The sequence below is a fragment of the Dermacentor variabilis genome, chromosome 2 (genome assembly GCF_050947875.1).
Source record: "Dermacentor variabilis isolate Ectoservices chromosome 2, ASM5094787v1, whole genome shotgun sequence".
NCBI lineage: Eukaryota > Metazoa > Arthropoda > Arachnida > Ixodida > Ixodidae > Dermacentor > Dermacentor variabilis.
Window position 1 is genome coordinate 149,114,734 of NC_134569.1, and position 13,485 is coordinate 149,128,218.

The window sequence follows — 13,485 nt, forward strand, 5'->3', positions numbered from 1 at the left end:
GCTGCAGAACATTCTCTCAATCTTCGCACTCGCCTGGAAAGGTAATTTAGGGATAGCTTTTGTATGCATACGTGCCGGTCATTAGGCACGTGACAAAATCAATCTCGTTCAAGCACGAGCTATTGCGTTGCTGATTTTGCGAGTTTCTCCAGCAACCGAGAACATCTTTATCTAGTAACTGTTACAATTCAAGGTATTACCACGAAACACAAGACAGGTTTCGTCCCTTGCAATTGATTGAATTGCCCACAAGCCACCACTTTCTTGCGGTAAGCAGTTCGTAAGCCAAACAGGGCGCTGCCTGGAGAGACATACCACAGATTTACTGGTAAGAAAGGGCTGATGGCTGACTATCCTCACATTGTAGCCCGTAGTGGTGGCACGCAACTATTATAGAATAGCTTTTAGTGTCGATGCAGAAGGGTAAAACAACGGAATTGAATGTCAAAGCTGTAAGATAAAAAGCTTGGCTATATATGCGTCAACACACCGTCAGTATTGTTGTCTTGATGTTTCATAATCCGGATGTGAGATTATTTTCGCCATATCCATATAAATGGTCCGGCTTCAACCAAGATGACTTGCAAAAATTGCGTGTGCATCCTTGTCTTCATCCAGGCCTCAAGGTTTCATTGCGCTAAGCACCAGGCCACACATCGTACAAACAAGTATCTAGTTCGACACTCACTTCCAAATAGGATCGTATGCGTTTGGTCCAACGAAAAAGAAAACCAAGTTGCCCTAGAAAAAACATATTGTGCCTCGTTTCCACAATAGGAACGCAAGCTGGGCGAGCTGTTTCACATTCGGAAACGTTGGTTGCGCTTTTTTAGACAATCACAAGGAAGGGAGACAGGACAGGCGCAGTCCTGTCCTGTCTCCCTTCCTTGTGATTGTCTAATAAAGCGCAACCAACGTTTCCAATTACAATGAACCAACTTGCCCAACAACGCATTCTGCTAAACTTCATGTTCCGCATTCGTTGCTAATCAGCAGCGCTCACAAAGACACAACAATGTGTCATTCCTTCTTGTGCACACTGCAGTTAGGTCTTTCGTTTCACTTGCCTATGCTGATCCGCGAGGATTTCGCGATCGATGTACAGAGCAGCAAATATCGATGCTGTTCAGACTCGCCTAGCAATGATCCAGGTTTTTTATCACAGTTGTGTTACTCTTTAACCATTTAGAGCCCTGCCTATACCATAGATGCATTACAGCCCAGCTTTGCTTGCAATCAGAGCAGTGCGCTTTCTTAAGTGATGAGCGTGGGCCTAGTCTATGATATAATCGGAAGTAGATGCTAGTGTATGTGCTACTATGGCTGCCACTACAGCTACTTGTAAGCATTTTGTACGACGCCGAAAAGACAAAAAGAAAAGAAGACTAGCATAGAGACATGGCCTTGAGCGTTGGCGCCGACCTTTACTGCACTGTCACCTTTATCGATTGCCTTGATTCCGCCTCGGCTCACAGGCCTTCTCCTCGGCAAGCACGCCCGCCTCATCGCCTCCCGAGGCGTGCCCCTGAGTCGGCTGCTGAGTCTGTACTACGGCGTTTCCGGCGTTCCCCGAGCCGTGCCCGGTGTTCCGGGGTTGTCCGTGTGCGGCCGACGGGAGTTGCTGTACCCGTACCTGCGAGACGGCCTGCTCGAGGGCAACGTGAGCCACATGGCGCGCGCCTACTTGCTGCACCGCTACGGCCAAAGTTCGAAGAGGCTCAGTCTGTTCGTGGCCGCGGCCACGGACGAATTCTTGCAGAGGCTGAGACGCGACCTGCTCAGTGAGTGACACCGATCGTTGCGACTTGGCGGCGTATTCTGAAACGATCCACTTCGGCAATACTATCGCCGCGGCGATAGTTCGCCGTCAGGCGCGCACTGATTGGCAGGTTGAGCAAAATCGGATGACGTGGCTCATCCGATTTTGTTAAACCAACCGACCAGCGCACGCCTGGGCGAACTATCGCCGAAGTTGATCGTTTCAGAATACGGCGCTTCGTTTTTTGGTCGGGGTCAAACAGAACTGACACTTCGAAAGAGATTTCGGGCTTTCACCGAAACATGGACGAACCAGCGTGTGCCACGGGTGCTAACAAAAGCGGTTAGCTTAATGAACTTGACATTTATGCAGAAACTAGCGGAGCATGGGGGGGGGGGGGGAAGGGGGGACCTGCACGGTATCAAAGACACGATGTCAAAAGCCGCTTTTGTGAATCTTGAAATGTCGTGCTGACTCTTTCGCCTGCGCACATGCCACAGCTTAACGGATAAATTACGTTCATTTCATTTAACTTTGAGTAGCCGTCAGCGCCAGTGGTTTCGTCTTGTATGCATTGTCTGTTTTATTCTGTTATAAATGGGTTTCCTTGGACAGAGAGAGAGATGAAGAGGAATAGCCGGGAGGTTAACCAGATATTAGTCTCCGGTTTGCTACCCTAAACGGGGGTTGGGATATAATGTTTAGCTAGAAGCTACCTAGGAGACTCTATGCCTCTGTGTTCGAAAGAAAAATAAAATTTTAATGATAATTAAGATAAAGGTCCGGTGACGCAACACAACATATAGCTGGCGCCCACATCGCCACTGCACAAATTTGGGATACAATTTAGAGTCTTTTGCCATGGGCGTAGGGCTCCTTCTATCCACACTTGGTTCCTAATTGACATAATATATCGCATACTCATAATACACAAAGTCGAAGGGAACCGGAGCACCCCAATGTAGTACTGCAAGCTATGCTCTGAAAATTTAAAGCAGGAAGTAAATTTTGCAGAATGTAATTTATTATATTAATACAGCGAGGAATTTTTAGCACGTATATTACTCTATTCCTTCAATACTTTACAGAAGTATATCAAATATTTTTCGGTCATTATATGGGCCTCTTGTATTAGCGTGCATTAAACATGCACTCAAAATGATGAAATGTTGTACAACTCAGCCCCCTGGTCCTCAGGAGAGCGCAATCTCTTCACTATTGCTCCAGTGAAACTTCAAATGAAAGTAACAGTGTGCTGAATATTAATATTCTATACAACTACATAATGATAACCATTGAGTGCTAAGTAACATACGCGACGTGAGCATCAGACACGTCGGCGTCAAAAAGCGTACGTTGACTACGGTGCTCTTTTCATTTTCAGCAATTGTCAAGTCATTTTCTGTCTCTCTCTTTCCTTTTATTTTTCTTTATTGCTTTTTAGGACACCCTGCATTTTGCGACCGCTACCCGCCAACAGCAGACCAAGGTGAGAACGATCTAGAAAAACTCCTCGCCGCTAAACAACAAACACAACGAGGGTTTTGTTAAAGTACTGATCCTTTGTGAAGAGCAAATTAAGGTGTACCCCAAATTTTAATGACAAACAAGTAAAGAAATTGAAGCAAATTAATATATAATGCTCTCAGAAGATAGAGTCAATTAAGATATTGAAGTACAAGAACAAAAAAGTAATTGAGCAGACCCCACGCATTGTGGTAATTGTGAGATGTACCTGGCTATCTTGATTGTTTGGTGTTATGCAGAACGATACCAGGTGAACAGATACAGGTGGACCTATACCAGCCTGTAAATTGAGTAGTTGCGTGTGTGGGTCGCGAGCGTACATGTTTTTAACGACAGCAAAACGACGATTACCGCGTCGAAGAGGATCGCATGACGGCAATGGCACGATTTCTACACCAGCCGTTCGACGCGAGCCTACGACGTGGCAATTGACGGGATCTGCATAAGCAGTGTACGACCTTAAGCGAGCGAAAAACAGATTCTGACGTCATCACAACGATAGAGAAGGGAGAACAAGAGGTGAAAGGCAGTGAGGTTAGTCAGATTAAGTGTCCGGTTGGCTACTCTGCAAAGGCGGATGGGGTAAGGTCAGACAAGACGAGAAAACAAGAGAAGAAAAAAAATGAACGCGTCAGTTCTTTTTAAAGGAAACGGGTCTAACGTCATCAGCAACTACCTGTTGTACAACTGTACGCTGTACATATCACTATTTCGTGTGGTGTATATTGCACTTGTACTTTGGCGAAGAAATCTTAAAACTTGGCCAACTTTAGTGATCATGAAGTCTGTGCAGCGTCGCACATGTTCTACGTAGCGTGAGCGGGTACAAGAAAAGTACTAGGCAAAGTGGGCCGATCGCGGAGATAGTGCCTTCTAACACGGTGCCTCAAAGTGCGAGCTGTAACCAGGAAAGAACACTACAGCGAGAGAAACATGCGTGCGATCGTGGCCTAGTCATTCTGCTTCTGGTGATCGACGAGTGCGGACGCAGGATGGTCGGCTCCGAGTGAGCTTTACACTTTGCGTCCGGCCTTTGGTTGGGGGCACATCTGTAACACTGCTTGAAAGCTAAACACAATAGTCCTCGATAACCATCTGACGTGCTTTTTTTTTTTATTGCGACAGCGTGCCTTCTCGCATAAAGAAATATTTAAACGTGTAGATACACGCCGGATTCGCGGAGGTAGTCCAGCAATGTCCGGTGGTGGGGCCCCAAGATCCAACTTTCTACATCTGGTGGCCGACCTGGGGGTGGTCCACATCGAAGCAGGTGTTTCTGGTGGAGGGCATGTAGAGAAGGGCAAGTCCAGAGGAGATGCCCAGTGGCCACCTCGCAGACATGAGCGAGACAGAAGGGGCGGGAATCGCTGATGGAGGCACAGTACCGTGCCTCCACGACCAGGTTACCGCAGGGGTGAGGGCGACACGGAGGCGTAACCTTCGTAACAAGACCTCTTCCCAGCGCGCTAGGCCGCCAGGGAGGTCGGTGCCAAACGGTGGGAGAAGTGCTTGCGTGGCTCGCCGAAGGTGTTCATTTGACGTGCTTGCTTCAATGCTATTGGTATCTTTCTCTGAAATATCTTTCTGAGCTTTGATCGAACCCTGGACGTGCTCCTTAAGTTACGATGCTGTCGCAAACTTCCGCATGACGGTTCGCTAGACTTGAAAACGATTCGCTCTTCATGTAGATTTGAGCACTACCAATCGAAACCACTTTTGTCTATCATGTTACGTTTCCAATTCAGCACCAAGAGTAATGTGCGATTACTTTTAGCATTTCTAAGCTTTTATGTGGACAGGCCGACCTTCCAATTTTTTCCTTCACTAAACACGTGTCCCCGTCTATTTCCCGCAGAGACGTTTTTGTGCAAGGTAAGTTTGAATGATTAGGCGTCGCTTGCTTTCTGAACTTTGTTGTTTTACCAATTAGCAATATATGCGATAGCGTTTGCGGTATACATGCAAACATTCACGACAATGCAGCATAATAGCCATGTGAACTTATTTCGCAATGCAACGACAGACATGCTTTCTTCTGCATGCTTTTTGTCCGGCTGATAGCGGAGTGCAGAACACCGGGTGACATCTTCGTCGTGATGGATGCCGACGCATACGCGAACGATCTGTGGATGACGCAGCAAAGAAGGACCGTCGAGTAAGTTGGCAGAACTTCAATGTTTCCACTCCGAAATTCGCATGCTTGTTTCGTGACGGCCTGGTCGCTGAAAACAAATAATACTAATTATGCTGCTTGCTAAATTTATTCGGGCTCTGTATTTTCACGTATGATGCAGCTTTAGAAAATGTTTTGGTGGCGCTAACTTTTTCACTGTTTTTAAAGGAATGCTGTGAAAAATCTCGCGTTGTGCTGGTAACGCGTATACAGAAGTATGAGCGACGATGAACACCGTGTACCACGTTTGATGTTATGTGGGCTATCTTTCTATATTTTTTTTCTTCAGACTCTTGGCGCAGCGCCTGAACATCGGTAGCCACAGTGGCCGCTTCATGCATCTCTACGTGAACAAGCGCGACATCGACGGCGCGCTACAGCTGCAGTTGGCGAACGAGACGTCGTCATCGACTATCAGCTGCTATGCGCGTAGTGCAAACTTCTCGGGTACGTATCTTCCGATAGCAACGGTTGCTCACACATGGATCGCAACCAACGTCTTTTGATGGAGCAGGCAATCTGTCCTTTGCATGTTTACGCCTACTGAATCCACATGGACGTAGCCATGCAGTCGCGGTGTTTGAATTTATTTAACTGTCGTTATCCACAGCACTGCTAAACGAGATGTAAACTTCATATGAAAAGATGTAGCTATAAAGTAGTACACGCTATCAACCCAGTCATTGTTTACAAGGGCCAACACAGGGCTAAAAAGCCTGGTAGTATTTTCCTAAAGGTAAAGGGCGTGTACAAATTTAATCTGGTATGGTATAGGGCTAAAATTATGCGGCACGGGCATTGAAGCGCGCGATACGGGCGCTAGGTGCACATAATTTAACAAACCACAACCGTTTACCTGGATCACCGCTGACGTAAAAAAAAACTGCCTACACTTTACCTCTGATTTAAGAAGAGTTTGCGCCAATTGACCACCGAATCACGGGTTAATTATTAGCCGTTTTCCAGCTACCGAACCAAAAATAGTTGTACACGCTGCCATCCATGAAAGTACTGGTGCAATCTCGCTCCTAACGGGCAAACGCTTATTCTCGTTTATTTTTCAGCAATTTGCGAATGGTAATGTATTCTGCAAATTTTGCTTCAAGTGTCACTCTGTTATGGCATTTACGTTATTTATTTATTTATTTATTTTAATTACTTTCAAGGCCCGTAGGCGCTACAGAAAGGAGTGGTACATATACATAGAAAAAAATGCAGATGAATGAATAAAACATTTGTTAGATGGCATGGAGAACAGCAGTCTTGAACCCCGATGAGTCTATAATAGTAGCGACCGATGCGGGGAGGTGGTTCCAGTCATTGCAGGTGCGAGGTAAAAAAGAGTAATAGTACGCGTTCGTGCGACAAGATGGCACGAAAACTTTATGAAGGTGACCACTGCGGGATGAAAAGTAGGAAGGACGAGTAAGAAGTTTTGCTTTTAATACCGGGTTGTGGTAAATCTTGTGGAAAAGGTAGAGGCGACTGTATGCACGACGTACTGAAAGTTCCGGTATGTTAAGGGTTTGCTTCATGAATGTTACGCTAGCATGACGAGAGTAATTAGATAGAATAAAGCGGCACGCGCGGTTCTGAATGGCTTCGAGGGAGAGGGTTAGTGATATTTGAGGGGGAAAAGTTAGCACTTTTTTGTAGCGAATCATGACTTTTTTTTTTCTTTGCTTATCGAATTTGACCGTGTGTTCGACTCCATGCTTCATCTTTTAAAGTCAGGAACAGCATACACGCACCGACTTCATTATCATCTACGTCGCTTGTTTTTGCCTTATTGCGAGTGATGTCAGTCGCAGTAAAATGCAGAACACTTCCTGCTGCCCTCGGTACTAGTCACAGAAAAGTGTTTTGAAACCATCATTGAATTGGCTTCATGACAGTCCTTTTAAAATGTAAAAAGTTCATCAACGATGGAATGGCTCATCAGCGCAACGAACTGCTCTGAAGGCTTTTGAAGCCTTCGCAATTGATAGTTATACTATATTGTTGCAGTGTGGACATAATACTGAAGTTTCCTTTTTTGTTTAATGTGTCTATACATTAGTGGGGTCTTCGCTTCCGTAAACTGCTTATTTTTTTTCCTTTTACGTCATTTTCTTTTCTCTCTCGCTTCATGTGCGTGCTCGTATGCACGTTAATCCCCGTCTTAGTGTGTACTTGAACTTCTGTAGTGTATCGAAAGACTCTGCCGACCTGCTATATTTCATTCCTCTCTTCTTTCTCCTTTTTTTGCTAGAAGTTGTGACAGATCCGTGTCTGTACTTAGATGGTTACCTACGGTGCACCATCACTGAGTATACGGAAAGTGTTTTAGTTCTCTTATTTGGAACGTTTTTTTTTTATTGTATGCAAATGAATGTTCCGTGAGTGGTAGTGAAATGCGTAATTGCTGTAAGGATTCATTTCGTCACATGCCATCCTTTCATATGTGCAACAGTTTAATGTTCCGAACAAACCGGCGACTCATAAGCGGCTTATATTTTCAATGACATAAAACAAATTAATTAATTAATTAATTAATGGATAACAGCATCGGTACTTTCTTTTCTTTTAAATGTAACAAGTAACCTTCTAAGCGGTCCTGTAGTTGCCTGATAAAAACACTTCTACATTTCTGAGTTAGTCCCAAGCTGCAAGATTGTTTGTGACCTATGCGCCATGTGTTGGTTGTAGGGATGTGCGAATAGTGATTTCTGAGACCGGAATCGAATATGAATCGAATAGTGTCATAAGCTAACCGAATATCGAGTACTTTTCCAATAGGTTTCGATTAATGAACAGCCGTTTTCACAAATAATACAAATAAATGCTCACATACCAGTATTCTTAAATTTAGCAAGCTTCTGTCGTTACAAAATACGTTACGAAGCGTTGTTTATTAGTAGCCCAAATGCAGCATTAGGAGCTAAAAAGTAGTTTTTTCGCATGCACGGAGTTTTTCAAAGGGTGAATTACCGTTGTACGGCCTGCAAAGTATGGCTACCTAAGTAACGTAGACTGCTTCATTGCGCAAGTTCTCATGTTTTATGTCTATACTATGTCGGAGGGAGTGAAAGTTTACTTTTGCTCCAATGTTATGTTTATCTAGGTGCACTGGACGTTTTCAAATATTTGAAAAATATTTTAAAATATATTCGCATTTACGAGCAGTGGCTTTTCGATTTCGAGCACGAATCTAATGGGGCATTATCCGGTTCGCTATTTCAAAGTTCTTAATACTCGCACACCCGTGGTTGCCTGAAGCGGCTGTCAAATTAAGCGCGCATTTCAACAAGGCGACCTCCTGCGACGCGGAGAGTATGCGGTAAGATCGTATATTGACTGCCGTACGCCAGGTGTCGCCATAAGAACCTGATGTTCAGTTTGGATATTCCGTGCACTTGTCTTGCGCTACCGGCACCCCATTCCCTGGTCGTGGCTAAAATTGGTGACGTTCAATGCTATCGCCTCGTCTGCTTACGAAAGATGATTTTGTTACAGTAAAAATATTTAGTGCATGTCGACATAGCAACCTCCTACCGTAGCGACAAAGTTCTGTGCAGAAACAACTATAAATAACCTTATAAAATCAAGTTCAATCAATGCTTCTTGTTAAGCAAATGCTCTCCTTCAATATCAAATAAGTTTTTGGCAAAGCCCGACCATTCATTTCAGCTCAACAACTGAAGTGGATGCGTATATTGCCAGCGGCCATTAGGACAAAGCGGACATTTCAAAAATCGTTTATGGATTATAATCGAGATTTCATCAACTGGTCTGTATGTATCGCTCGAAGAAGCGAAGATTATTTGCGTGACAAATAACAAGCGAGTAACCGTATAATAGTGTTATAGTAAGTAACTAGTTAGAACTATTGCATCCTGGTACGCCTTGAAATTACATGGTTTAAGACGATAAGTCCTCAATGTAAGCCCACTTGGTCCTAACCTAAGTCCAACACTTCATTCCCTTGTCACTGTGAGGAAGAAGTGCGTGGAAAGCGAGTGTTTCTTATGGTACATTATATATATATATATATAAAATTAATCCTGCCGTTTTACTTCCCAGAACCCCGATCTGGTTATGAGGCACGTCGTAGTGCGGAACTCCAGATTAATTTTGGCTGCCTGGCGTTTTTTAACGTGCACCTATTATCTATGTGTACACGAGCATTGTTGTTGTTTTTCCATTTCGCCCATTTCTAACCGTGATCCTGTCGCATGCTTACTGCTGCTTCGTAGATAAATAGGATGTGTTCTACTCTATGGACTATTTGCGCACTGATGATGTCATTTGGGCCCTGATGATTTTCGTGTACTGACAATGCGAAATGTCTATGTTCTTGTTTCCTGTTGTTGAGTAATGTCAGTACCTGAGACGTTGACAAGTACTTATACACGGACACTGGTGTTGGCAGCAATCAATGTATAAGCTTCACAAATGTTTCGATTGTACCAAAACATGCATGCACACAGGTAGATTTGCTACGTAAATAGTATTGCTTTTTTTTTTCAACATACGCCAATTGTGGGTGTCCATCAGTGTGTGTCTTACAATTTGCCTGCGACTGGGTTCCGCCGCTTCAAAAATGTTCATATGACCTCGACGTATAATAACAGGGAGACAATACGCGTACGATGCGCGTTCACAATGCTGTGATGTTCCACATGGCTGTAAAGATCTTATCTCGTGTTTGTAACACGCCATTTGCTTTTCATTTGCTCGTAATACGTAATATAGCGAAAGAAAATGCTCACGGAGCCAAGAATCGCTTTCGAAGTGTCGCCTTCTCTTATATCCGATTCTCAAGGCGAAGTATGTAAACTCAGAACAAAATATCTATGAAGTAGTAATAAACGAGGCATTTATTTTCAAGTAACAAGGGCATTTTCCTCACGCTCTGCGACTTGTTTGCAGAGATTGCAACAGACAACGAGGTCGCCGTGCTAGAGTCCCTAAGAAACCTGCTGTCCAACAGCCTAAACAGCAACAGAGGCCCACTCGCTCCATCAACGGTGAGAAGACGAAAACTGTTAAGATAGAAATTGCATGGGTGCAGAACCGAAATCGAGAGAACATGAACTAACTGGCAAAAAAAAACTATTGCTTTGACTTGTAAGATCGTTTGTTATTTGTGCAGTATTTACGATAAGCACATTATACCGGGCGTGCAAGTTTTCTTTTTTTTTTCTATACCTGTTTCAAGGCTGGCAGCGAAGTGAATTGATTTCTTTTTGGCTAGGTGACTATTTGTCACTGCCCCGTTCCAAAGGCGATACTAGTAAATGATCGTCATGATCTTCTTCATCGGCTAATGTTCACTTTGCTTACGCACCTTCGCGCTTCAAGCAAAATAATGCGCATTTGCTTTCTGTGAGCAATCTTTCAGATTGATACGAAATTTCAATCGCTTGCGCGAAATGCTTTCTTTCTTTTCATATTTACGAATGTAAACTCTTAATGATAGAAAGGAGTCGTAGCTCGCTCAGATTCGGACATAACCCATCATTCTGAGTTTGTACGAGCTCGAGTGAGTCCTAGGGGTGTGAGTATGCGTCCGAGTGAGCCCGGCTGAGTATAACCTTGGTGAGTCCGAGTCCGAGTCAGCCCTAAGGAATAACCATTTTGTGAGCGAGCCTAAGTCGTTCCGTTTACATTGCCGACCTACGCAGACGCTTAATATAGTCACTTATTCAGCCTAGTGCTTTTCGACCACCGCACCACTGACGCGGGCTTTATGCAATTGCACGTATACGTACGGGCGTGTCAACCTGCCTTCGTGCTTTTTCGCGTCCATTTAGGGTTATACATCCCAAACGGGGGACACTCCATGGCGAAACATTCTTCAGACTGCCGTACGTTTTCAGTGTATAGATTCCGGATCATCATCATCATCATCATCAGCCTGTTTTATGTCCACTGCATGAAGAAGGCCTCTCCCTGCGATCTCCAATTACACCTGTCCTGCGCCAACCGATTACAACTAGAGCCCGCGAATTTCCTAATTTCATCGCTCCACCTAGTCTTCTGCCGTCTTCGACTGCGTTTCCCTTCTCTTGTTATCCATTCTGTAACCCTAATGGTCCAACAGTTATCTAACCGGCGTATTACATGACCTGCCCAGCTCCATTTTCTTTTTCTCTTGATACCAATTCGAATATCGGATATACCCGCTTGTTCTCTGATAATAACCGTCATGATTTTTTTGCAGGCACTTCCATCCTTTAGCGCCGTGTATACGGTGTTCTATCCTGTCAGGAAACGCTGCATGCCTCCACAGCTTTCCTTACAGGAAAGCGGCTTGCAGACAGAACTAGCAGAAGGAAATGCCTACAAGGATGAGGACGATAATTGTTGCAGGGACATCATTGCACCTGCTGCAACGTTTTTAAATGCGAGTGACACAAAAGAGCGTGATAATCAGTCTACCTCGTGTGTTATGATTAATTCGGGAGCAGTAAATCAGTAAAGCAGAGCAGAGCAGTAAAACCTGATACGTGTACGCATGTGAAATTGACGTATGCGTTAAAGTGTCGAGAACAGGGGCGCTATAACGTAAAACTATTCCAAACGTTTCTATTCCATTTCTGCAATCGGCCCTCCGCGATTGGTCAAAACCTTTTTTGAACCACCCCCACTTCACCTGTTCCTCACGCGAAGTCACGATAACCACGATAGCTCCCCATCTGATATGATGTGCACACGCTGATTATGCATGATTTGACCAAACAAAAGAAAAACAGTTATTTCTGATTCGACGCCTTTTTGCCGTTAGTCCTCGGCTATCGCTAAAAAGTTTTCGGGCTGCTCCCACTTCAGCTGCCTGTCGCGCGACGTCACAAAACCGCAAAAACTCACTGCGTCAAAGTGACGTGTACGCGTTAAAGAAGCATTAATATGCCGAACAAAACTGAATTTTCTTCTGAATAGCCGCAGGTTGCCCCGGAATAAAAGATGGCTGCCGCCGATCACTCAGGCACAGGCTACTGGCACCTGCCGGAGAACATGGGTTTATTTTCGTACAATAAATCTTCTTGCGTGGCCGTGTAACGTTTGCGAGCACTTTCGGCACGTTTACGATCTCGCTCTGCCAACTCCTCTTTGCTGAGGATCCGTTTTAGCGGCATTCTTAACATTCCGTTGCATGCCGCCGCGAATTTCGACCAGGCACCTAAAGCTAAGTAAGGAAAAGCGGACCAATTGCAGACGCCGGCACCACCCCCATAATCCGGTTATCGATTTTCAGTGCAGTGGCTCGGCCCATCGAATCCCTCTCCGCTTGAGCGTGCTCCTGACCTCCTGACGGCCAATTAGATAAGACAAGCCGATCAGTGTAGGCAATGTTATTCGTTTTTCAAGTACACAAAAGTGACCTCCTATGAACGAGGAGAGCGTTTGATTGGTCTGTTCAGACAACCCTGCGGGTGACCGCCCGATGCTTGAGTCGGCGGTTGCGCAAATTTGACGTCAGGAGAAATTGGAATAAAAACATATTGGAACGGTTCTACGTTATAGGGCCCCAGTTTCCGCGCACTTTAGGAATCACGAAGCATTATGCAAAATACGGGTCACGTGGACGCTCAACTATCTTAAGCGTGGTAAATAATGGGCAGTACACAAAATACCAGTACGCATCGTACACTCAGACCAACAAAAATGAATCATTTTTGTAAATTGCGATTCCACGGCAAACGGGCTCACCAACAGATAGGCTTGGTGGTAGGTCACACGAATACCGTGCTTTATATTACAGTTTTATAGCCTTGAAACACGTAGAACGTTCCTGACGACTGCGTTTACATTTCATCTTTTTGTTTCTCTTTCTTGCTTTCAAGACAATCGTTATATTCAAATTCGGCCACCTGCGCTCTTCACATCAACGGTTAAAACCATTGCTACCAAGAGTTCTTGAAAATAACGAAGGTAAGTGAATCGCGCGTCTTCGTCAACAGCTTAGCTGTAAAGCCTAAAATTTCTAGCATTTACTCAGAATGGCCAAGTTATCGTTGTGCTCGATCGCTTTCTAGTTTTA

The 13,485-nt window shown here is 44.6% G+C and overlaps 1 protein-coding gene across 1 annotated transcript in view; it reads left to right on the plus strand.

The window, feature by feature from the left end:
* The first annotated feature begins 1,602 nt into the window (after positions 1-1,602).
* The window catches only part of LOC142571022 (uncharacterized), a 29,508-nt gene continuing 17,625 nt past the window's right edge, over positions 1,603-13,485 (plus strand). The window contains exons 1-6 of the mRNA XM_075679321.1: positions 1,603-1,781; positions 3,204-3,248; positions 5,348-5,441; positions 5,749-5,906; positions 10,371-10,468; positions 13,289-13,376. Of these exons, the coding sequence (XP_075535436.1) occupies positions 1,670-1,781; positions 3,204-3,248; positions 5,348-5,441; positions 5,749-5,906; positions 10,371-10,468; positions 13,289-13,376 (595 nt within the window). The 5' untranslated portion in view covers positions 1,603-1,669. The remainder of the gene's footprint in view (positions 1,782-3,203; positions 3,249-5,347; positions 5,442-5,748; positions 5,907-10,370; positions 10,469-13,288; positions 13,377-13,485) is intronic.